This window comes from Meles meles, chromosome 8 (genome assembly GCF_922984935.1).
Source record: "Meles meles chromosome 8, mMelMel3.1 paternal haplotype, whole genome shotgun sequence".
NCBI classification, from domain to species: Eukaryota; Metazoa; Chordata; class Mammalia; order Carnivora; family Mustelidae; genus Meles; species Meles meles.
Genome location: NC_060073.1, coordinates 32,591,807 through 32,618,344, shown reverse-complemented (window position 1 = coordinate 32,618,344; position 26,538 = coordinate 32,591,807). Strand labels below are relative to the sequence as shown.

The 26,538-nt window shown below is 37.0% G+C and overlaps 2 protein-coding genes across 5 annotated transcripts in view; one reads left to right on the top strand and one right to left on the bottom strand.

Moving 5' to 3' along the window:
• Positions 1-3,876, bottom strand: part of DCDC1 (doublecortin domain containing 1) — a 423,366-nt gene extending 419,490 nt beyond the window's left edge. The window contains exon 1 of the mRNA XM_046015856.1: positions 3,793-3,876. The gene's annotated coding sequence lies outside the window, so the exon portion shown is untranslated. The remainder of the gene's footprint in view (positions 1-3,792) is intronic.
• Positions 3,877-3,930: 54 nt separating this feature from the next.
• DNAJC24 (DnaJ heat shock protein family (Hsp40) member C24) overlaps positions 3,931-26,538 on the top strand; it is a 61,426-nt gene continuing 38,818 nt past the window's right edge. The window contains exons 1-2 of one of the 4 annotated variants that reach the window (XM_046015567.1): positions 3,931-4,003; positions 4,770-4,913. In XM_046015567.1, coding sequence (XP_045871523.1) covers positions 4,803-4,913 — 111 coding nt within the window. In that variant the 5' untranslated portion in view covers positions 3,931-4,003; positions 4,770-4,802. Of the gene's footprint in view, positions 4,013-4,769; positions 4,914-26,538 lie in introns of all 4 variants that reach the window. The other 3 variants (XM_046015568.1, XM_046015569.1, XM_046015566.1) reach the window with 3 other exon arrangements.

Sequence of the window (26,538 nt, the reverse complement as noted above, 5' to 3'; positions counted from 1 at the left end):
GTCCAAGCTTTTAATTTATCCACAAACTATATAGTTCAACAACATTTGGGTTTGGGGATCATTTTCCCAACTCAATAGTTTGTAGCTTTCATTTGCTCTGTTTGGAAATTCCTAAAATAAAGCTATGAATTCTTAATGTTCTACTAGTCAAAACTCAGCAACAAATATTTCACTATTAATTATAATAAGAACAAGCTAACCCTTCCTGAGTATTTACTACTTTTAGCATTATTGTCTCATTGAATTCCTCACAACAAACCTAGAGGGAGATACTATTGCTATTCCTTTTTTACAGAGAAAGAAACCAAGGCACAGAGATAAGTTAACTTAAAATGTTCATATAACCGATGAGAGACAGAGTCTGGATTCAAATCTATGCAGTCTGACTCTAAACTTCATGCTCTTTTTTTTTTTTTTTTTTTTAAAGGAGGCTCCACACCCAGTGCTGACACAGGACCCAAACTCACAGCCCTGAGATCAAGACCTGAGGTGAGATCAAGAGCCAGATGCTTAACTGACTGAGCCACCCAGGTACCCTAGACTTCATGCTCTTAACCATTATGCTAACATAGTTTATATTTCTGCTGTTAATTTTACATAAAATGGATAAATTGCCTTCTTAAAATAAGATAGTGAGAAGCACATCTATCATAGATACACACCATTAGAACTTCAGAGATATGGCCCAGTAGCTGGTGCTTAGTTTCTCTGAGAGGCGTTCCTGTCCTCACAGAACTTATGGAATTAGGGAATCAGAACATACATCCAAAATGTATCATAGTACCCTGTGGGATAGGATGGGTACAGATGAGGAGGACATACAGGACTGGCTATGAATCTTGAGAGGAGGAACTAATTTCTAAGGACTGAGTCAGCATAAAAGGCTTGATGGAAGAGATGGGTCTGAAAGAGGGATAAAATTGATAGGTGGAAGCAAAGAGCAAAAGTGGTCTAAGCCAGGAGAACCACCTGATCAAAATTATGGATGAAATACCAAGAAAAAAATCCCATTGTTTAAAGGCTTCATGTATGGAGGTAACAGGCGATGAGGCTGGAAAACTAAGAAATTTGAGAGGTAAGTGAATGCCAGGTTAAAGAGTTAGGATTTTATCCTCTACTTTATTTATCTACCTATTTTTTGAAGTAAGATTTACACCTAATGTGGGGCTTGGACTCATGACCCTGAGATCAAGAGCAAGATGCTTTACTGATTGAGCCAGCTAGGCACCTCGAGACATTATCCTTTAGACATGGCCTGTTTGATACAGCAGTCACTAGTTAGATGTGGCTATGGAGCACTTAAGATATGGCAAGTCCAAACTGAATGAGCTGAATAGGTAAAGTACATAGGTAAAATATACTAATTCTTTAAAGATTTAGTATGAAAAACTGTAAGATATCTCATTAATAATTTCTACATTGACTATATTTGGAAATGATCATACTCTGATATGTTTGGGTTAAATAAAATATATTATTAAAATTCATTTCACCTGTTTCCTTTTACTTTCCTAATGTGGCTACTGGGAAATTTAAAATCATACATGTGGCTCATATTTGTAGCTTACACCATATTTCTATTGGGCAATAGTGCTCTAGAAAATGAAAAATGAAGACAAATGAGCAGAGATTCATGTAAAAAGTGTTTTAAGAAGTTTCTTCTGGTATGAATAAAATCAGACTGTAAGACAACTGATCTGGTTTTTCAATAAGCCTATGGCAGGAGAAGAAAAAACAAAACCAAGATAACAGTGAAGTGGGATTGCTATAGCTTTAAAGATACAAAAGAGAACAATCAAATGTGCTGTGTAGGGGCGCCTGGGTGGCTCAGTGGGTTTAGCCTCTGCCTTCAGCTTAGGTCATGATCTCAGGGTCCTGGGATCAAGCCCCGCATTGGGCTCTCTGCTCGGCGGGGAGCCTACTTCTCCCTCTCTCTCTGCCTGCCTCTCTGCTTACTTGTGATCTCTCTGTCAAATAAATAAATAAAATCTTAAAAAAAAGAAAAAACGAAAATGTGCTGTGTAGCCTATATTTGGATCATGATTCAAGCAAACCAATCATAAAAAGACATTTCTGAGACAACTAAGCAAATATAAATAGAGACTAGATATTGTCAATGAATTATTGATCATTTCAGCAGAATAATGACATTATGGAGATGAAAGAAAAAGTTGCAAACTAAAGTATGCTTTATTGATAAGAGCTAAAGTATGTCGAGATGAAATGACTGAACACTTGGTAACTGCTGGGGGAGAAAAAGGTGTACCTCTTACTATCCACATCTAAATACATACATACATATACATGGCACACACACGCACACAAATATGAAAAAAATGAATTAAGAAAATTGTGTATTGTGATCAGACTTTCCAGAATTTGGCTAAAAAAAGGGAATAAAAGAGAAAACACAATACCCTAAGGAATCATAAATCAAAGTACTGTGCTCTTGCTGTAAAAACTGGAGGATCTGAGCATAACTATCTATGAGGAAGGACTAAGCTGTGGAAGGGGGGGTATTTGAGGGTAAAAATTTAGGGGGGTGTCATTCGGTATAGGAAGGTATTCAGAACAACACTCAATTCTGTCATTTAACACATTCCCATAGGGCCACACAGAAGGTACGAAGGTATGTTGGAACCAGGACTAAAATCAGATCCTCTGATTTAGCAAAAGGCTCTTTGTGCCTAATTTTAAACATGACAGAATTCTATGGAGAACCCAATTGATACTTTTTGCTTTAGATTTTCTTATGTCATTCAGTTATTCTTCATACCATCCTTAAATAACTGACCATAATAAAATATTTTATTTTACGTACTTGGGTTTATCTTGACTGCTTCTCAAACTGAGATTCCGTAGGAGAGAGAGAAAAAAAAAGAAGGAAAGCAAATTTAAGCAGTAATAACAGAACTCTCTTAACATGTACAAGAGAAATTTAAATCATGCTGTGAAAATACAAGACGCAGTAACACCTCTGGAAACAGTGCGAGGAAGAGAGGTCAATGGGAGGCAGATAGTACAGAGAAGAGATAATAAAAGGCAACAACAGAAGGAAAGGGAGAGGCGAGAAAGAAAAAAAAATCTAACAAAAAACCTAACAGTGCCCATTTGCAGGGCCCAGCTACTCCTCCAAGGCAGTGATTGATTCCTTTTCCGAAGCTTGAAGGATAGTCTGGTGTCCCTGGTCATAGGCACACTTACTTAGTCCTGTTCTGCTGCTATACAATTAGCTTTGGGGCCTTGATCTTTAGTTTGTTTCCTCATCAACCAAATGGGAATATTAACACCCGCCTTACTAGCTTCACTGGGTTGAAGTGAAAGGGAAGCAAGACAGCAAGTATGAAAAGACTGAAAAGTTATCGCTTGCTAAGATCATCTACAAGAAATAATTAAGGTGGACATCTTTTCCAGAAAAAAATATTAAAACTGGGAAACCCCCCCCCCCCCACCTTCAATCGGTATAGGTTTTCTCTTAATTTTCGAATAAGAACGTTCTAAGGGAAGTATAGAGACCGCGGAAGAATTAGATCTCCTCCTGCTTCACAGGCGCCTACCCCACCACTTCCCCCATCCCCCTCCCCCGTCAGAGAACGGTCACCAACCGCGGAAAGTTTGGGAGCAGGGTAGGGTAAGCGGAGGAAGCTTTGGGGAAAGCTGAGGGAGCCCTGGGCGCATGGGGGAGGGTTGGTGCTCGCTGAGGGAGAGAAGAGACGCCACAGTCTCGGAGCTGGGACTAGAGAGAGTTAAAATGAAGCGAAGGACACCTTTTTCCACAGCTCGGGCACTTACAGCTTGATACTCCTTGGAAGCGAAGACTGGTTACCATAGCGACCGCGTCCAGGAAGGCGGAGCGTCCCCTGCGTTCGGTGCCGCGTCCACAAGGGCTCGACTAGAAACGCGATCACCTCAGGTCCATGACTTCCGGCGGAAGAAGAAGCCGGTTCCGGGTTTTGGTTGACTGCCGGCGAGAAGTATGTGGTAAGGACTCTCTGAAAGTTTGGTAAGTTTGGTAAGTTTGATATCGAGTAAAGCCATGAGAGGGTAGCATCCTGTGGCTGGGCGGTACAGCCGAAATGAATACAGTGGATTCCCAAGTCGCAATTTTGAGCCCCCACCCCACCCCTGGTCTCTTGAAGTTCACCGCTGTGGGAAGATGATGCTTGATTTTGGGGGCTCCTGGCGCGGTCTCTTCTGTAATCTAGAGGGCTGGAGTATCCTCCTGTGAGCAGTTTCAGGTTCTCTTTCTTTGTAAGCGCCAGTAACCGAGGGATTCGTGCTGTCTACCTGCCCGAGCTGTTCCCATATTATTCTTTTAAGGTAATCTGGAAACATTAAGAGGAATGCTCCCAAATTCATTTTAATTCTTTGCTGTTTTGTTTTGCTTTTAACATTTTTAAAGTTTTGTAAACATTTATAAAGTTCCTTTTATTGTGTTTAGCATTTATTATGTGCGGCTTTTACCGCGAGACTAGCAGAAATAGTCTTAGAGGTCATCCACTGCTTCCGTTCGTTTTCGAGTTCTGTTTTCTTAATGCTATTGTAATTCATTAATTTAAGGTATAAGCGTATGTCATGAAACGTATAACAGATTTCCCATACTTGTCTGTATACTTACACATGAAATTCTTGGGGCTTTAAAAATGAGAATAAATGCTTCATCAAGTTTGCCTTATAATCCTGATTTAGTCAGCTATTTAGCTTAGGAAAGCACTTGCTTATTTCTTCACTCCTGCAAACTGTAATGAATTGTCAATATTTTTATTCAGGTGATTTGAGAAGGCCCACTTCTTGTTCAATGGATGATGGCATTTGAGCAGATCCCAAAAAAGGATTGGTACAGCATTCTGGGGGCAGACCCCTCTGCCAGTGTGTCAGACCTAAAACAAAAGTATCAAAAACTCATTTTAATGGTAAGTGTTTTCTTGCAGATTTAAGTCATGGGGAGAAAACAGTTTTTTGTTGTTTTTGGTTTTATGTGACCAGAGATTTAGGTTTCTATAAAATGAATGGGAATATCAAAGCAGGAATTTGGGTATTAATGTGGTTAATTGAAAGTTTCAGTAACATTGTAAAAATTTTTATTTTTTATTTTTAAATTTGAGGTGGGAAAACATGGTGGTTTGGAGCAGGAGATCTTAGTCATGCTGGTTGAGTTAGAATCCAGACTCTATACCACTAATTGTGGGAACTTGGAGCAAGTTCCTTTCCCATGTATGTGCCTCAGAGAGAATGAAATGGAAAAGTCCAAGTAAAATGCTTAGATGTATGTCTTGTAATAAGTAGTGTTAGTTATCTAGTTACCACTAGCTACATGTGTCTATTGAGCACTTGAAATGTGGCTAGTCCAAAATGAAATTTATAACAAATGTAAAATAACATTTGAAGACTTAGTACAAAAAGAAAATATAAAATAATTTAAACTTTATGTTGATTACATGTTAAGGTAATAATATTTTGGGTTTATTGGCTATTTTGCATATTTGGTACATAATATGTGCACATATATTTCCATATGGTATAATTATATTATCAAAATGGATTTAATCTGCTTTTTACTCTTAACAAATCATTTGTGGCTTATATTTGTACTTTTTGTTATGTTTTTATTGAATGGTGCCAGTTTAGACCATTTATACACTGTTTTTCTTCTGATTCCGTTCTTTGGTGAAATGAGTTGTGGTGTTTATATAGTATCTTTCTGAACTGTTACTTTAATTTTTTTCAACCTATAATGCAATGTGTCTTAAGTCAATATCAGTAATTCTGTAATGGTTTCCAGTTAACCCAGTTTACAAAAGGGGTAGAGGACTATTACTTGTATAGCATTAGTTGTTTCTATAGTTTTTGTCAAATAGATTTGAGATTTTGCCAAAACTGTTAGTGTTTGTTATGAGAGATGTAGATGTTTTACTCTCAGGAATATATTAATATCCTTTCTTTAGAAATCTTTAAGATTTCTTTTGTCTCAGAATTTTTAGGATTTCTCTGAGTAAAGTCAAGTAGACTTGATTGAAAATTTTTTCCTAATACTGAATCATCCTTGTGCCTCATTTAAACTGAGAGACAAGGCTGGAGAAGTAGACTGGGTCTAGATCATCCAGGCCCTTTAGGCCATGTTGACCTTTAATTTGGCAAGGAGAAGCCATTTACACCTAATATGGTAGCATCTGCCAAACACCAAATGAATCAATCATTTTGCATACCCTTCTATAACGTATGAGAGAGTTCATTTGCTCTAGATCTTCACCAACATTTGATGCTATTTGTCTCTTTCATCTATTGGGGGTTTCTCAATTTTGCCACCATTGATGACATTTTGGACAGGATAATTCTTTGTTTTGTGGGGCTGTCCTGTGCCTTATAGGATGTTTAGCAACATTCTAGATGCCTGTAACAACTAAATATGTCTGCTGGGGGTCAAAATTGCCAACTCTCCATCCAATTGAGAATCACTGCACAATTCTGTATTTATAGTGATCTCTCAAGTGGTTGTATTTTGTATTTCTCTGATTAATGATCTTAAGCACTTTTAAATGTTATTAGTCATTTGTATAATTATCTTTTCTGAAGTGTCTTTTTAAAAAATTAAGTACATTCTTGATCTTGTGTATGGTATACATTGTGTATATTTTCTCCTACTCTGTGGCTTGCCAGCTTATTTTCTTAGTGGTGTTTTTGCACCACTGATGTGCGTAAGCAGAAGATTTTTGTTTCGGTGAAGTACTATTTATCCCATGTTTGTTTTTTGATTAGTGCTGTCTGTATTTTTAATAAGGTCATGAAAATGTTTTTCTCTATTAGCTTATAGTTTGCTTTTACCTTTAGACCTCTGACTTTTTTGGTAAGGTTTATTTATTTGAGAGACAAAGAGTGGAAAGAAAGAGCAAGCATTAGCAGTGTGAGGGGCAGAGGGAGAATCAGGCTCCCTGCTGAGCAGTGAGCCCAATGCGGGACTCGATCCCAGGACTCTGAGATCATGACCTAAGCTGAAGGCAGACACTTAATGGACTGAGCATTCCTTAACCTGTGACCTGTACCCAGGCATCCCTTAACCTGTGACCCTTTTGTATATGGTGTGAGGGGGTGGTCTCCCGCCTCCAAAATGGATATCCGGCTGTTCAGTCATTGCAAAGATTTTCTTCTTTGTGCTGTTTTGTCAATGTCTTGGCAGTGGGGGATCTCTTTCTAGATCCTGTTTTGTTTGGCATATTTGTCAGTCCTTTTACTAATATCTCTGTCTTGATTACTGTAGTTTTATAGTCTGTTTCAAAGTGAATGTGATGTTAAGTTCTCTAATTTTATCCTCTTCTCAAGTTTATTCTGGTTATTTTGGTTTGTTTGCATGTCCATACAAATTTAGAATCAGCTCCTAAATTTCCATTTAAAGAAATCCTGCTTGAATTTTAATTGTAACTGTATTGACCATTTGGCGGAATGGACATTTAACAATATTGTGTCTTCTAATCCATGAATATATTGTCTCTCCATTACATAAATTATCTTTAATTTCTTTCAGAAATATTTTGGAACTTCCAGTGTAGTACTACACCTTGTATTTATTTCTAGTTTTTTGGTGTTTTTGGTTCTATTGTAAATGGTTATTTTTTAAAATTTTATTTTCTAATTATTGATTGATAGCATATAGAGCTATAGTTTATTTTTATTTTATTTATTTGAGAGAGAGAGCATGCAGGGCAAAGAGGAGCCAGGAGAAGAGGGAGAATCTCAAGCAGACTCCCTGCTGAGTGTGGAGCCTGTCCCATTGTGGGGCTTGATCCCATGATTATAAGATCATGACCTGAGCCAAAAAATCAAGTAAGCCACTTAACTAACTGAGCCATCCAGGCACCCCAGAAGTATACTTTATTTTTATATACCGATCTTATATCCCACAATCTTGCTAAATTTGCTTGCTGGTTGTCTCAGAACTGTTTTTGTAGATTCCTTAGAGTTTTCTACCAACACAGTTATGCCACTTGCAGCTAAAGAGAGCTTGAATTCTTTCTATAATCCATATGCTTTATATTTCTTTTTCTTGCCTTAATGCTTTACTAATGTACTTCTGTTACAGTGTTCAGTTGAAGTGGTGAGAGGAAATATCCTTGTGTTTTTCCTGATTTTAGAGAGATAACTTTCAGTATTTTATCATTAAATTTATTATTAGCTGCATGTTTTTTTTTTTAGATGCCATTTGTCAGTACAGGATATTCTTCCTATTCCTAACCAGCTAAGAATATCTATCATGAATGAGTATTGAACTTTGCTAGTTGGTTTTTTTTTCCCCACATTTATTGAATTCTGTAGTATTAATTTTCCACCTTTAATCTATATGTACTGAATCACATTGGTATTTCTTATGTTAAAACTGTTTTGCTTTCCAAAGATAAACAAATCTTATTTGTACATGAAGTATTATGCCTTTTATATATTGCAGGATTCCAGTTGTTGTTATTTTGTTAAGGATTTTTATGTCTAGAGTCATATATATTCGTGTATTTTCCTTGTATGTCTTTGTCTAAATTTGGTATTGCAGTTATACTGACTCCATACAATAATGGGGGAGTGATTCCCATTTTCTGTCTTTTCTGGAAGAGTTTGTATAAGAATGCTATTTCTTTAGGGGTGCCTGGGTGGCTCAGTGGGTTAAAGCCTCTGCCTTTGGCTCAGGTCATGATCTCAGGGTCCTGGGATCGAGCCCCACATCGGGCTCTCTGCTCAGCAGGAGCTTGCTTCCCTTCCTCTCTCTCTGCCTGCCTGCCTCTCTGCCTACTTGTGATCTCTGTCTGTCAAATAGATAAATAAAATCTTTAAAAAAAAAAAAAGAATGCTATTTCTTTAAAAAAATTTTAATTGAAGTTTAGTTGACATATATTGTTACATACTAATTTCAGTGCAACATAGTGGTTAGACAATTCTATACATTACACAGTTGCTTACCACTGTAAGTGTGCTTACCATCTGGCACCATACAATGTTATGGGATTATTAACTATACTCCCTACACTGTATTTCTCATCCCTTTGACTTATTTATTTTATAACTGGAAGTTTGTGCCTCTCCATCCCCTTCTCTGTTGTGCCCATCATCCCCATTCATCTTTCCTCTGGCAACTACCAGTTTGTTCTGTGTATTTGAATCAGTTTCTGTTTCTTCATTTGTTTCTAGATTCCACATAGAATTGAAATCATATGGTTTTTTGTCTCTGTGACTTGTTTCACTTAGCATAATACCCTCTAGGTCCATCTATGTTGTTGAAAATGGCAGTATTTCATTCTTTTTTTTTAACGATTGGGTAATATTCCATTATTTATACACCACATCTTTATCCATTTGTCCATTGATGGACATTTGGGTTGCTTATGTATCTTGACTATTGTAAATAATGCGGCAGTAAACACAAGGGTGCATGTATCTTTTCAAATTAGTGTTTTCATTTTTAGGGGGTAAATATTTTAAGAATTTATCCATTCATTTAAGAAGTCAAAGTTACTATAATGTTCATACTGTTTTCTTATTATCCTCTTACTACTGAAAGATTTGTAGTTATGTTTTCTTTTTCATTATTTATATTGGTAATCTGTGGTTTCTATTTCTTTTTTCCTGATCAGTCTTGCTAGAGGTTTAGACATTTTTAAAATCTTGGCCAAGAAACTACTTTTACTTTGTTGATTTTGTATTATTTGTCTATTTCTCTTTATTTGATTTCTGCTTTTAATTTTTTTATATCTTTCTTCTACTTGCTTTTTGTTTTCTAGCTTATTAATGAAGAAAATTACATCTTTGATTGTACATGTGTCTTCTTTTCTTACATAGCTATTTAAAGCTATAAATTTCTCTCTAAGCCTGAAGTACTCCTTTAGCTTGATCCCACAAATTTTAATATGTGTATTTTCATTATCATTCAGCTCAAGATATTTTTAAGTTTCTCCTATAATAGCTTTCTTTGATCTGTGGATTATTAAGAGGTATATTGTTTAATTTCAAAACTGGAAAATACTCGTGTCTTTCTATTATTTCTAATTTAATTTGTTGTGGTTGGAGTATACTGGTATGGTTTCATACCTTTGAAATGAACTAAAACTTTTTTGTGGCATAGCTTATTGTCTGTCTTGGTGAATGTTCCCATGCACTTGAAAAATGGGTGTTCTGCCATTATTGAGTATGGTGTTCCGTAAGTGTCTATTAGGTCAAGTTGATACTGTAGTTCAAATACTCTATATACTTACTGATTTTTTTGCCCACTTGTTTTATCAGTTTTTGGGAGAAGGACATTGACATCTCTAACTATGATTATGGGTTTGTCTATTTTTCCATTAATTTTTGTTTCACTTATTTACGATTGTCATTATTATTAGGTGCATGTATATTTATAAGATTTATCTCTTCATGAATTTGAACCTTTGATCATTATAAAATTCCCTTCTCTGTATCTCATAGTATTCTTCCTAAAGTCTACTTTGTTAGTAGTAATACAGGCACACAAGCCTTCTTATACTTAGTGTTTATATGATTTATCTTTTCCCATCCTTTCACTTTTATCCTGCCTCTTTTACGTTTAAAGAGTGTTTTGTTGACACAGAGTGTAATTGGGGCCTTAAAAAAAATTCCAACCTGTCGGTCTCTGCCTTTTTATTGAAAGTGTTTAGTCCATTTAGGCAAAATGATTACCAGAGTAAGGTTCACATCCATCACCTCACATACCTACCTTTAACTGTGGGGTATGAACTAAAGATGGGTGGACTCTCCTAGCAACTTTTAAGTATACAGTTGTTACTAAATTCACCGTGCTATGTACTAGATCCTCAGAATTTACTCGTCTTATAATTGGAGATTGGATTCTCTGACCCAAGATCTCATTTTCCCCACCCAGTATTTCATTTATCTTTGATGTAATTATTGACAACGTTTGGGTTTAAATCTCTAATCTTCTTTTTTCCCCCTTTGGATTTGTCCTGTCTGCTTTTTGTTCCTCTCTTTTGCCTTTCTTACCATCTATTGGGTAAATCAGGTATTTTTTATTATTCTGTTATTTCCTTTGTTGAATATTTAGTTATGCTTCTCTGTGTGTTTTTAGTGATTTTTCTAGAGATTAAATGTAATAATTTTAAGTTTTCACAGTTAAGCTTCAAAAAAATGTTATTACTCCACAGTCTAAGAGCATTACAACAACACACTTCCATTTACTAGCCTTTGTTCTTATTTTCAAAGACAAGATAATGCTGTAAACTCTGTCATATAATGCTGTTTTAAATATTTCTACTCAGTATTCTTTTGAAGAGATTTATTGTATGTATATATGTATCATACTTATTTTTTCCTGATGTTTCTATGTGGTATTACTTTTTTTCCATCTATGGAATTTTTTGCCCTCATTTTAAGATTTTTTTTGTTTCCACTGGCTAGAGAACTAAGGATCAACAAGGGTGGGTTTTTTTTTCCCCTTTAAAATCTTGTTTTAAATTGTTTCTGATGAAATTCATAATTTTCTATAATTTCTATAATTCATATAATTCATTTCTATAATTCATATCCTTGTTCCCTTCTTTTTAATGTATCTTTTTATCTCTGGTTACATTCAAGATTTTCCCTTTATCTTTTGGTTTTAGTGCTTTGTCTGTCATGTGCCTAAAATGTGTTTTTTTGGTTTTTTTTTTTTTAAAGATTTTATTTATTTATTTGACAGACAGAGATCAGAAGTAGGCAGAGAGGCAGGCAGAGAGAGAGGAGGAAGCAGGCTCTCTGCTGAGCAGAGAGCCCGATGCGGGGCTCGATCCCAGGACCCTAGGATCACGACCCAAGCCGAAGGCAGAGGCTTTAACCCACTGAGCCACCCAGGCGCCCCAAATGTGGGTGTTTTTTGTGTTTATCTTTCCTAGGTTTTACTGAGTTTCTTTGATTTGTGGTTAATGCCTTTCTTTTGCTGCTTTTGGAATATTTTCAGCCATATGTCTTCACATTTTTTTCCCGCTCCATTCTTCCCTCTTTTCTGTTTAGGATTCTAAGTACATATATATTAGATTATACACAGTTATTGGATGCTCTATTCTTTTTTCCCCTGGCTTTTTTTCTCTTTGTATTTCAGTTTGCATAATTTCATTGAACCTGTCTTCAAATTCACTGGTTTTATTTTTTCTTTACTGTGTCCATCTGCTGATAAACTCATTAAAGAAATTCTTAATCTCTGTTATATAATTTTCATATCTGGCATTTCTCCTGTCTCCTTTCTTTATATAGTTTTCCTATGTCTTCATCTTTTCACACATATTATGTACCACTTCCACTAGTTCATCTAATATACTTAACTCTAGTTATTTAATTTAATTAATTAATTTAATTTTATTGTTAATTAATTGTAGTTATTTTAAAGTCCTTGTCTGATAATTCTAACATCTAACCCAGAGAGGGTCTATATCTTTTCTTGATGGTGGACCACATTTTCTTGGTTCTTTGCACTGTCTTACCATTTTTTTATTGAATGACAAAAATTGTTTATTAATGAAAAGTAGACATGGAATTAAATGCTATCTGTATTCCTAGGCATGGGCATGCCCCTTCTATAAGGCAGCTTGTGTGGTGCACTAAGTCATTCTAGTCTGGAATTGAGCTGAGATTGTTTTAGTTGTCATTGCTTTAGCGGTTCATTTCACCACATGCTTCGGATGATTGGAGCAGGATCAGAACCATCCCTTTAGCAGAGCTTGAGTCCCATCAGGATTTGTCTCAGCTTTCCTGTCCTGTCTGTAGACTTCAGCAGGCCCCCTACATGTGAAGAGTGGTCTCTCTCATTCTCTTCCAGTGTTACTGTCTCTTTTAGCTGTGGATGACTGTTGCCTGGTATGCAGCTTAGAGGGTTTCTCTCAGTTCTCCAGGACTCCCCTCTAACTTTAGTGGGCCACTTGTGCCAGTGCCTCATGAGGTGACTCTTGGCCCTCCTGCCCTATCTCTGTTATTTCTTGTGACTACTTGACAAAGGCCTATGGGATATAATTGGTGGGCAGGTACACAGTCTCTATACATTTGGTGCTTAGAGACTCTAAATTGTCATGCCAGTCTGTAGTCGGCCTTTAAAATTGATTAGAAAGTTTATTTTCTTCTTATCTATGTCTGTGATGGCTTCCTGCTCCTACTGCTGTGCCAAAGATAAAACCTGTGATAGGTTTTTTTCTCTTTTGGGTAGGGTCTTTTCACTTTGAATTCAGATTCATTGGGTTTCATTGAGTTCTCAGTTCCTTATTTAAAACAAAACAAAACAAAACACCAAAAAACAGCTATGAGTTTGTGGGATATCTGATTAGTTCTCCTGGATTATTCCTATCAGCATTAAAATGTACTGTTATTTCTCCCCTTTTGGGGGGAGGGGGAAACAACCTTTTTCTCAACCCATTTCTGCCACTTGTTGCCCCAGCTCTGTGTTCTTTGTAGCAAAAACAGCATTTCAAAATGTTTCTTTTTCTGTTTTACGATTTCTGTCTTTCCAGTGCTTTTAAACCTACTCTGATGAGGCTTTACTCCCACCACTACAGTGAAACTGCTCTTATCAATATGGCCAGTGATACCTGTAATGGAGAAAAACACAGTCCTCTGACACAGTTCTTTCACTAGAAGTGTGGATTTTCCACACATCATGGAATTTCCTACAACACCAGCAAGATTTCCCATTCTTCTTCTTCTTTTTTTTTTTTTTTTTTAAAGATTTTATTTATTTATTTGACCGAGATTGAGATCACAAGTAGGCAGAGAGGCAGGCAGAGAGGGGGAAGCAGGCCTCCCGCTGAGCAGGGAGCCAGATGCGGGCCACAATCTCAGGACCCTGGGATCATGACCTGAGCTAAAGGCAGAGGCTTAACCCAATGAGCCACCCAGGCGCCCCCATTATTCTTTTCAATTCTGACATTACCTGGAGATAATTTCAGATCCCACAAAGTTGAGGGCTTCCTCACTTGAGATGCCAGTCACAAGTCCCAGGTTGTCACATGTACTTCTGACTGACAGAACCTCTGACTGAACCCCTTATGAGTAGGGTTTCCAGACCCCTTCCTTGAGTTTGATACATTGCTAGAATGGCTCACAGAACTCAGGGAAATAATTATGTTTATTGTACAATAAAGGATATGATAGAGTATACGGACGAACAACCAAATGAAGAGGTACATAGTACAGGAGATGCTGTCCTAGTGGAGTTGGGTTACGCTACCTTCCTGGCATATAGACGTACGTGTTCACCAACTCAGATACTTTCTGAACCCTGTGCTAGTATTAGGAATTTTATGTAGGCTTCATCAGGTTGGCATGGTTGATTATTAACTCCATTTCCACTCCCTTTCCTTTCTCTGGAGAGTAGGGGGTGGACCTGAAAGTTCCAAGCTTCAGATTATGGCTCAGACTTTCTGGTGAACAGCCCCCATCCAGGAGGCCACCAAGAGTCATCCTGTTAGAACAAAAGATACTCCAGTCACTTAGGAGATTCCAAAGGAGATTCCACTAAGAATTCAATGCCCGAAATTGGAGGCAGAGATTTGTGTATATATTTTCCATTATTTCACAATATCCATGTTGCTAAAGCCAGTGGTCAATACTTAGTTTTTATTTTTATTTATTACTGAGATGACCACTAATCCTGCTTTTCCCAGAGTAGTTATGGTTTATGCTTATTGTCCTGGTATAATTAATAGACCCCTTTTTCATTTTCTGAAGTGTCGAACTTGAAATTGTAAATTTATTCTAACGAGATTTTTTTGTAGGTGTAGATAGTTGTGTAAGTTATCACCACAATTAAAATATGGAACATTTCCATCATGCTAAAAAGTTTCTTTGTGCCTTTTTATCCCCTGATGCCTACAATTTTAACCAGCTGGGCAGATGATTCTGTGCACAGATGGGTGTGGGACTACTGTACTGTGTTATAGTATCTACAAAGGAGAGGAACTGAAGTCCCAGAGAAGCTGGGTTAAAGTGATAAAAGGGGGAAAAAAAAGAAAAGACACTTAAAATTAAGAATGATTGGCCTAACTTTCTCCAGATAAGCTTTGCTGTACTGGCTCATTATGGAGAGAATGGAATGTGGAGGAGTGTGGAGGAGAGAACTTTCCAGACCAAACTCAGTTTAAAAAAAAAAAAAAAAAAAAAAATCTCCTCCTAACTTGATTTTCTCCTAAGTCACATAGAGCTGAAGGTCTGAGCAAAATTGATATGGATGGCTGGGTAAATTGCTTTGGGATAGAGAGGTTAGGGCTACTAGGTACTTTTGTTGGTAAGCTGTGGAAGAAGCTTTAGAAAGGGGGAAAGACACTATTGCTGGGCATTTCAAGGATGGAACCCCTTCCTCTAGGCAGACACCACTTTGTTAAGTGATAAATTGAAACTGTCAACGCTACTTATATAACAGCAGCCTTTGACACAGTTTATCACATAGTCTTCTTTGATATATTTTCTTCACTTGTATTCTAGAACATGATATTTTCCTAATTTACCTCCTACTAAACTACCTATGGAAAGTAAGAAGTACTCAAAATTTGTTCAGTGAGTGAACTGTATAAATGTAATCATCTTTATATTTTAATTCTTCCATTGATGATTTTAATTTTGTATTTGTAATTTCTAACAACTCTGCCTATTTACTGAATTTCTTTTTGTGAGTGTGTGTGTGTGTGTGTGTGTCCGCCTGTTGTTTTAGGAATGAGATATCTTTCTAAGGTTAATAAATTCTTTATTTAAAGTTTTCCTCTTTTTCTTTGAGTTTTTGTTTTTGTTTTTTTCTCTTTTGTCGTTGAGGTTCTTTTCCATGTATTTGGGGATCATTAGTTATCTGTTCATCTTTAAGAATGAAATATTCCACTTCCTGCTGTTCATTATTAGTGTATAGGAATGCAGCAGATTTCTGTACATTTATTTTGTATCCTGCAACTATACTGAATTCATTTTTCAGTTCTAGGAGTTTTTTGGTGGGGGTCTCTAGGGCTTTCTATCTAGTAGTTTTTTGGTGGAGTCTTTAGGGTTTTCTTTCTGTAGTACCATGTCATCTGCAAACAGTGAGACTTTTACTTTACTTCTTCTTTACCAATTTGGATGCCTTTTGTCTCTTTATGTTGTCTAATTGTTGTGGCCAGGACTTCCAGTATTATGTTGAATAAAAGTGGTGAGAGTGCACCATTCTTGTCTTGTTCCTGATCATAGCAGAGAAGCTCTCAGTTTTTTCAATAAGGCCTTTATTATGTTGAGGTATGCTCTCTCTAGACCTACTTTGCAGAGGGCTTTTATGAGGAAAGAAATTGAAGATGATACAAAGAAATGGAAAGACATTCCATTCTTATGGGGTGTAAGAACAAATATTGTTAAAATGTCCATACTACCCAAAGCATTGTACACATTTAATGCAATCCCTATAAAAATACTAACAGCATTTTTCTCAGAACTAGAACAAACATTACTAAAATTTATTTGGAACCACAAAGGACCTCGAATAGCCAAAACAAACTTTAAAAAGAAAAGCAGAACTGGTGGAGGTATCACAATTCCAGATTTCAAGTTATATTTACAAAGCAGTAGTAATTAAAACAGTACATGGTACTGGCATAAAAAGAGACACATAGATCAATGGAAAAGAACAGAAAACCTGGAAATAAACCTATAATTACGTGGGCAGTTAATCTTCAGCAATGGAGGAATGACTATACAATGGGGGAAAAGACCGTCTCTCCAACAGTGTTGGGAAAGCTGGATTGCCACATGCAAAAGAATGAAACTGGTCCACTTTCTTTCACCATACACAAAAATAAACTCAAAGTGGATTAAGACCTAAATGTGAGACCCGACACTGTAAAGGTCCGTGAAGAGAGTACAGGAAGTAATCGTTCTGACATCAGCCATAGCAATATTTTTCTAGGAATTTCTCTTGAGACAAAGGAAATAAAAGCAAAAATAAAATGTTGGGACTATATCAGAATAAAAGGCTTTTGCGCAGTGAAGGAAATAATCAGCAAAACTAAAGGGCAACCTATTGCTGGGAGAAGATATTTGCAAATGATATATCTGATAAAGGGTTAGTATCCAGAGTACATAAAGAACTGATACAACTCAATATCCAAAAACTGGGTAATCCAATTAAGAAATGGGCAGAAGACATGAACAGATGTTTTTTGTAAGAAAACGTGCAGCCGGCCAACCAACTCCCTATCACACATCATCGGGGAAATGCAAATCAAAACTGCAGTGAGGTATCATCTCACACTTGTGAGAATGTCTAAAATCAGCAGCACAAGAAACAACAAATGTTGGCAAGGATGTGGAGAAAAAGGAACCCTCTTGCACTGCTGGTGGGAATGTAAACTGGAGCATCCACTGTGAACAACAGTGTGGGTTAGGGTTAGGGTTAAACCCTCCGAAAATTAAAAACAAAACAACCCTATTGTAAGGGCTCATTCAGCCAAAGCGGCCCCACCCTGGTTGAACTGCCATTTTGTTGTTTATGCAGTAAAACTTAAATTGACCCTGCCCCCCCCCCCCCAGGGGAACTTACTTAAAAGCATTCTGGGAAACAGTCCCAGGTAACAAAGCCCAAATACAAGGGTGGGTCAGGTCAAATGGAGATAATGGCCCAAATACAAGGGTGGGTCAGGTCAGGTGGAGACATTCAATCAATGGGAGCGCATACTGTCTCCTAGCTACCAAGGAGTGTGGGCCCCGCCCTTGGGGTGCCTTTGGGTGCCCATTCTGACTAAGGTGATAGGCTAGTTCAAATAGCTGCTCTGGGGTGAATTATAGTTCAATTGACCACCCGTGTGTGACCTAGCAGGACTGTGCAGTTTTCTCTGTGTATTGCAATCTCATTGGCCACCTGTGTGTGGCCAGGCTCCACCACATGGCCTTTGCTCTATAAAAGTTAGTCTGGGGGCGCCTGGGTGGCTCAGTGGGTTAAAGCCTCTGCCTTCAGCTCAGGTCATGATCCCAGAGTCCTGGGATCGAGCCCCACATCAGGCTCTCTGCTCTGCAGGGAGACTGCTTCCTCCTCTCTCTCTGCCTGCCTCTCTGCCTAGTTGTGATTTCTCTCTGTCAAATAAATAAAAAATATTTAAAAAAAAAAAAAAAAGTTAGTCTGTGAGGCAGGGAGGGGTTTCGCTCTCTGTAAGAGGCGTGACGGCAGCCGGTAGGTTTCATTCTTGATGCTTGGCGCGAAATAAAGCTTTGCTTGACCTTTGCTTTGTATCAGTCTCGCTCCTTTAATCACGGACCCATTATTGGGGGACCCAACACTGGGGACCCAACACTATGATCCGGTAATCACACTACTGGGTATTTACCCAAAGAATGCAAAAACACTAATTCAAAGGAATACATGCACCCCTATGTTTATTGAAGTAATATTTACAATAACCAAACTATGGAAGCCCCCAAGTTTCTATCAATAAATGATTAGATAAAGAAAATGTGGTATGTATGCACATGGAATATTCAGTCATAAAAAAGAATGAAATCTTAACATTTGCAACAACATTAATAGTGCTAGAGAGTATAATGCTAAGTGAAATAAATATCAGATGATCTCGTTCATATGGGGATTTTAAGAAACAAATGAGCAAAGGAAAAAAAGACAAACCAAGAAACAGACTCTTAACTATAGGGAACAAATTGATGGTTACCAGAGAGGAGGTGGGTGGGGGAATGTGGAATAAAGAGTATACTTACCATGCTGAAAAATAAATAAAATAAAATTTATACAATTCTTAAAAAATTTATACATTCTTAAAAAAGAATGAAATGTTCCAAGCTTATTTGGAGGTTCTTATGCATAATTGGGGCTTTCATAAGGTAGAATCAATTATTTTTGTTGGATGACCCCAAATGTTCAACACCTGAATCCATTATGTGAAGGGAATTCTCAAATCTCCTGCCTGAGAAAATGGGGATATGGGCTCCATGTGTTAACTTCCCTTTTCCTTTTGTTTTCAGTGCTACATTGCATTCTACCTCTCAACCTGATACATCCAAATCTAGAATGTTCTCTGATCTGTCTCCACACAGTAAACCTCTGGTTTTCTGCTGTGGTAGGAGAGAGGAGATACCTGGCTTTATGATGAGGAGGAGAGCTGGAGGTCTGATTGTATCTTCTGAAGTCTCAACCAGTCTTCTTGTTGTTAGTCCTATTCCTCAGCCTCGCTCCCAGAGGTACTTACAGCCTTCAGTTCCTCAGTTTGTCTGGGTTCTTTGGGAATGAGCTTGTCTGTTGCTTCAGGTTTAGGTTTCAGTTTTCTCACGTACACCAAACTGTTCAGTGACCATATGTTGATCAGTTTTCTATCCTCCCAAATTTTGGTGTCTCTCATCTGCTTTTTCTCTTTTTTCCCCTTATATTTGTTCTTATGCATTTATGCTTTTGCCTTTAAGAAATTAGTACTCCTTTGCTAGTATTTTAGTGGAGTTCTGGGAAGGAATAAGGATAAATGTATTTATGAATTTGTCATTTAGTGGGAGCTCTGAACTATTTTCATTTCCCTTTAGCGTCCAGATACCCTTCCTCTGCTATGTGCCTTTGCATTTGCTGCTGTTTCTCCCTGATCCATTGTACCTCAGCGTATTAACTCATCCATCTCAAAATTATCTTAGTTTTAACCCCTGATCCCTTCCATGTGCATACCTTCACTGAGTAGAAGTGCATTTACTATTATTTCTCTAGGACGGGGGAGGTATAGCTGGCAGGGAAGGAGAACAAGGATACCTGAAGCATTAGAAAATGTTTGTTCCTGTGTTTCCTTTGAGAAGACAGGAGAGACTTGAGCACGTTTAAATTTTCTAGGAAGTAGCCAAGAGAAGACTTGGGATTGAAGTTGTGGGAGAGAACAAGCACTGACAGAAAGCTTAAGGGCTTGGGATCTGAGGCATCAGTAGAAGGATTAGCTTTAGGTAAGAACAATGCGTCCCTTGTTACAGGACAAAAGGATGAGAGAGGGTGGTTACAAGAGCAGGTTCCTTTGTCAGTTTGGTTGCAGGAAGTAAATGAACTCGTATTTTGGTGCTTGCTTTTTTTCTCTGTGAGGAAGACAAGAGTTAGCTGTTGAGAGAAGGTGAAAAAGGAAGTGGAGCAGCAAATTATAGGAGAGAGGATTTTAACTGGCGTTATTATGGGAAGGCTTCCTAGAGGTAACTATGTGTGCTGATAGCAGCAAAAGTCTCACCAAACATCTGTCTGTACAAAGGGCATCCAAAACCATAAAGAAGCACCAAACAGGCAGCCTCACATCTTGTCCTTCTTTAGCCTGGGTTATAGTGACTTGGGTCCTGTATTTAGCTTAGCACAGTGAGTAATTATGGTCATGGGTTAAATTATGTTTTTGTGTATTCTGCTCAAGAAGACAAGGAAATACGTAGTAATAAATATGTAAGTAACTGGTAGCATGTGTATTTTCCTTTATAGATTGTACTTCACAGTTAAAAATGCTTTCATATCTTACATGTTTTTATCCTCTCAGCAGTCCCATATGGTAGGTAATATGTTTGCAGTTGAGGAAAACTGAGGCTTAGTTACAGTTAAGTGGTTTGTCTGAAACACAGTGAGGAAGGGGCAAAATCTACACTTGATCACATATTCTCTGCCTCTAGACTCTCTGATTATATCATACCTCTTATAATTGCCATCCAGAAGGGTTTATGGTTGTTTAAAGGCACCATTTTCAGTGTTCTAGATATCCATGGAACTCCTCATTCATGTACAGGTAATAAAGTATTACAGAAGGTGAGACATAATTACTAATCTGTTTTAATTTTGAAGGGATGTAGATTATATATGGAATAAAACTTACCCTCCTTATTCTTTTTGTATAAGTTTAGAGTTCCTAATAGAGTTGAGAAAAAGAAAATTATAAGGGGAAACCATACTATTTATCATGTTTATCAGATTTTTTTTTTCCTAAAACAGACTTTAAAGTTTATATTCTCTCCAGTTTGAATTGCCCTTTTTTTCCCCCTCAGTCTGTGTTTTTCAACAGTGTCACAAAACAATTGGGAGAATAAAATTACATTTGACAAATACCATTCCGTATCTAATTTTGTAAAGAGGCACATTTATTACATGTACTTTTCCAAGTTCAGAAGACTTTGAATTTAACACCTCCTACATAATTAGTTGTTGGGACAAAATATTGCTAAATCGTAGGCTGGTAAGTTTACAGTGCATGTTGATTTAGTAAATACTGTTTCCTTTTTTCAGTTTTTGTAAATGTAGTACTTATTCAAGGTCCCAATTCTGAAAAAATTCTTACTAAGATATTTTAGAAAGCTTTAATAAATATAAATAGATATGTAAATGTAAAATGAAGAATTAGCCCGAAAGACATTTATTTCATTATTTCTGTTGCCTAATAATTTACTATATAAAAATAAAGGTAATTGAATCAGTATTTCCCAGCAGCATTTTATTAGTAGGCACTTTACTAATTAATAAAAGTATACTGTGCTTATTATTGTCTTCTTATGAACCATTTTTTTAAATACATTTGAGTTTTCTACTAATTCAAATTGAATAATAATCTACTGCTTTGAAATGGTGTAGGACCAAGAATGATTATATTCCCATAGTTGTTGTGGGTATGCATGTGAAAATTGCTGTTTACCAAAGATAAAGCTTCCCCCCAAAAGCTTTGTCAAATTGAAAATTGGGGTCTTTTCACATTGATGTTGATAATATTACAGGATACCTTTCAACTGGAAAAGAATTATTGTGTTGGAAAATTATATGCTGCTGTTACAATATGTTCCATAATCTTACAGAAAAATCCATGTAATTTGAGGTGGGAGTATGCAGGGGAGGCTCTTAATATTGAAAGGGTATAAAATGCCACTTATTACTTATGTGGGCATTTAGAGGTTCTCTTTTGATTATAAGGGGTTATATACATAGATTAGCATTAAGATAGTTATGTAATACATTTTAGGATATTGAAAAGGAAGGTAGAATGGATACCTGTGCTAGACTTGGAGGAAAATTACCACAATCAAGAAGAAGAGAGCTAAGGACAACTCTTGAAACATGTCTTTTGACTACATTACAGAGCGAAGTGATCTTGATTATAGGAGAGGCATTAAGAGAAATTTTGTGAAAAATCTGGGGGTGTTATAAGTAAAAATGAGAAAGGTATAACTTGTAATGAACAGTGTAATTTTTTTTTTTTAAAGATTTTATTTAATTATTTGACAGCTAGAGATCACAAGTAGGGAGAGAGGCAGGCAGAGAGAGAGAGAGAGAGAGGAGGAAGCAGGTTCCCCGCCAAGCAGAGAGCCCGATGCGGGGCTCGATCCCAGGACCCTGGGATCATGACCTGAGCTGAAGGCAGAGGCTTTAACCCACTGAGCCACCCAGGCGCCCCTGAACAGTGTAATTTTTGCTAATGTGGTTAACTGTTTAGCTGTCATCTGGGTGTCATATAAGATGCAAGATGTTTAACTTAATATCTCATGGAGACTCTATTATAAACTATTCTTTTCCGTGATAAAAATAGTAGGAATAAGACATTTTAAGTAAACATTATGTAATGATTTTAGCTAATTCATAGCACTGTGTATCAGACACACTTCTAATCACTTCATGTGCATTTACTCATTTAACTCTGTGACGTGAGATAGCATTGTTATCCCTAACATTTGGATGAGAAACTGAGGCTCAGAAATTAAATAACACGCTAGTTAGTGGCAAGATATTATGACACACTCTATACATACTTTGAAAACTAGTTAAATAAAAAAGGAAAGAATTAACTTTTTCAGTGTATTTTTAAAAATCTTTCTACTGCTTACATGCCACAATAATAGATTATATCTTCAGGGAAAAGGTAGCATTTATGTTAAAGATACAGAATGGTGAAATGTGAAAAATGTGGGCTCCTGCGTTTGAATTTGGAATGTGCCACATACTAGTTCTGTGACTCTGAGCTAGCTCCATAACCTTAGGTCTTACTTCCTTGTCTGCAAAATAGATCTGAATCATCATTTACTCCTAACAAATATTTATTGAACACCTACTATATGCCAGCGCTACTCTTGGGCATTTAGTAACTATCCCATAGGGTAGTTACGAGGATTTAAGTGAGTTATCTACGGAAAGCATCTTAAACAATGTTTGGCATACGGTAAATGCATGGTTACTATTTTATGGTTGTGTATAATTACTCAGCATTGAAGGCTGATTCTTTACTGATCTTTTTTTCTCAGCTCAGTTAAAATAACACTTTAATCGGGGCGCCTGGGTGGCTCAGTGGGTTAAAGCCTCTGCCTTCGGCTCAGGTCATGATCTCAGGGTCCTGGGATGGAGCCCTGCATCAGGCTTTCTGCTCAGCAGGGAGCCTGCTTCCCCCTCTCTCTCTGCCTTTCTCTGCCTACTTGTGATCTCTCTCTCTTTCAAATAAATAAATAAAAATCTTTAAAAAATGACACTTTAATCTTTTTAATTGGCTTAGGGTTAGCATTAATTTTTATACCGTGAAAATGCAGGCATAAATGGTTGGGGACATAGTGAAAATTGTCAGAGGTCAGTTTACCTGTTAAAGTAAAGATGAAGAATGAGTATTTGTAGATGGACACCTATTTGTGGATCCAGTGAGTCAAGTGAAAACAGCTTTCTCTCAGAATAGACTTCTGCATTGTCATTTTTACCCTCTTTAAAAAAAGATTTATTTCTTTGAGAGAGAGTAAGTGCACGTTCTGGGGGAGGGGCACAGGAAGAGAGAGAATCCCAGGGAGACTTCCCATTGAGCATGGAGCCCAATGCAGGGCTTAATCCTACAGCCCTGAGATCATGACCTGAGCCAAAATCAAGAGTGAGGATACTTAACTGACTAAGCCTCCCAGTGCCCCTCATTTTCACCCTCTTTGGATTGTCCACATTCTCTAAAACACTATTTCTAGACTGAAAATATTGTACCACATTGGCCTTCTTGTCAGCTTCAGTTTTTATTAAGTCATTGTTTGTTGATGGTATATCAAGGAGAAATCCTCCTCATTTTGGGAATTCGTGCCTCTGTTTTTTGACCTTACTCTACACCTAAAGATTTGGCTGTTCTTGTAGGAGATGTAACACACATGACCCAGATTTTCTTTGAATTCAGTGCTACTCTAGAAACAGGTAGCATTAAAAATAGATCTTTAAATAGTTGCTTGGGTCTGGGGTTCATGGAAGGGATTGACTACAGAAGGGTGTGAAGAAGGCTTAGGGTGATATGATGGAACTATATCTTGATTTTGGTATTTGTTACATGACTATGTATAGTTATTAAATTTCACATAACTACACTTGAAGTAGGTAAAACTTACTGTATGTAAATTGTTCCTCAATGACAAAGGAAACAAAGTGAACCTTTAGAAGTATGAGGTGGAAAATCCTTGTAATGAATTAATTTCCATCCTTCTAATGACATGGCTTATTTTGAAATGTTAAAACTACTTTTGAGAAAATGTACAGCAATCATTTAATCATATTGGCTCCAAAAACCTTTTTTGACTAGAATATAGTTGTAAATATGGGTTTCAATCTTTTCAGTGAGACCTCCTCTTACATAAATCATAAATCATAAACACTTAGCTCGATTAGGTTGATTGTTGGCTAAATTCATATGTTTCTACTGTTTTTTTAACTCCTTTACTGTGGATGGTTGAAGTATAGAGGGCTATTATAATCCTATATTGAGTATCTATCTACTGTTGCCCTCTTGTTGAAATTTCCCTCTTTCCTTCTCCTTAGCTTTGTCTCTCCTCTATTAGTACTTCTCTTCTCTTTGAACTGTTTCTCCTTATTCCTATTGTTCCCTCTCTTCTTTTTTTTTTTTTTTTAAGATTTTATTTATTTATCTGACAGAGAGAGGTCACAAGTAGGCAGAGAGGCAGGCAGAGAGAGGGGGAAGCAGGCTCCCCACTGAGCAGAGAGCCCAATGTGGGGCTCCATCCCAGGACCCCGAGATCATGACCTGAGCCGAAGGCAGAGGCTTTAACACACTGAGCCACCCAGGCACCCCTCCCTGTTTATTTTTGTGTCCTTTTTCTCCTTTTGCTATTTTTTTCTCCCACACATCTTTGTCATTAGTTGATTTTCAAAGGTCACTGTCAACTCATTGAAATGCATCTTTGGGGATGATATTACCTTCAATTTTTGATTCGTCTGGTTGTTCATTGATGAGCTTAGAGTTTTTATAACTTTCTGGTTCTCTTAAGTATGGACAAGTATGAGAATTATTTATTGTATCTTATTTCTAAAAAGGCATGTAGTCTAAAGCATGACTTCTTTTCTAGGAGTTTATGGCTTAGTAGGTGGTGTCAGAAGGCAAGGAATACTCAGGAAGTTGGTGACGATCATTGTACTGGCCCTCAGGGTGCATTGGTGGCAAGTGGGAGGATTTATAAGAGCTATAGTAGAGAATGAGGCAGGGAATATTGTATTGTAAGTCAGATTGTTGAAGGCTCTGACCCAAGCTATAAAGTTGGAACTTTAGTCCACAGGTACTGAGGATATTTCTGAGCAAGATTAGATCTGTACTTTACCAGGGAAATTATTTATTTATATATATAAACATATATATATATGATACATAAATTATATCTGCTTAAATATTAAATTATATATTTATATGATAAGTATATAAATATATATGTAGATATATATTTATATATTATAAATATATATGTGTGTATATATGTAATGGAATATTACTCAGCCATACAAAAGAATGAAATTTTGCTATTTGCAAGATGTTAATGGAGCTAGAGACTTTTATCTTAAGCAAAATAAGTCAGACAGAGAAACAAATACCATATGATTAAACTCATATGTGGAATTTTAGAAACAAAAAAGGTAAAAACGGAAAAAATAGAAAGAGGGGCAAACTAGAAAACAAACTCTTAGTAGGGAACAAACTGAGGGTTACTGGAGGGGAGGTGGGCAGGGGAATAGGCTAAATGGGTGATGGGTATTAAGGAAGACACTTGTGATGAGCACTGGGTGTTGTATGTAAGTGATGAATCACTCAATTCTACATCTGAAACTAATGTTACACTCTATGTTAACTAACTGGAATTTAAATAAAACCTCGAAAAAGGAAAACATAAATGTCACATCATTGTGTACTTTAATGCAGTGTGATATGTTAATTATATTTCAGTAAAATAGGGAGGAAGAAAAACGAAATTCATCCTCCCTTACCCTCCCTATTTCCACTAAAATCATGTTTGGCCAATAAAATATGTCTTAAGTCACATCAACTTCAGGGCTGGAGTTTCATCTATAAAAATAAGTTGCTTATACTCTGTTACTTTCTAAAGCCAGCTCTTTGGGGCCCCTGGGTGGCGCAGTCGGTTAGGTGTCCGACTCTTGGTGTTGGCTTTAATCATGATCTCGGGGTCTTAAAATTGGGCCCTGTGTTGGGCTTCATGATGAATGTGGAGCTTGCTTTAGGTTCTCTCTCTATCCGCCCCTCCCTCACAGCTTATGCTGCCAAAGAAAGAAAGAAGGGTCTAGAATTGGTTTCTTCTATAGTTTTTTTCTTATATCTTCAGTTGTCATTT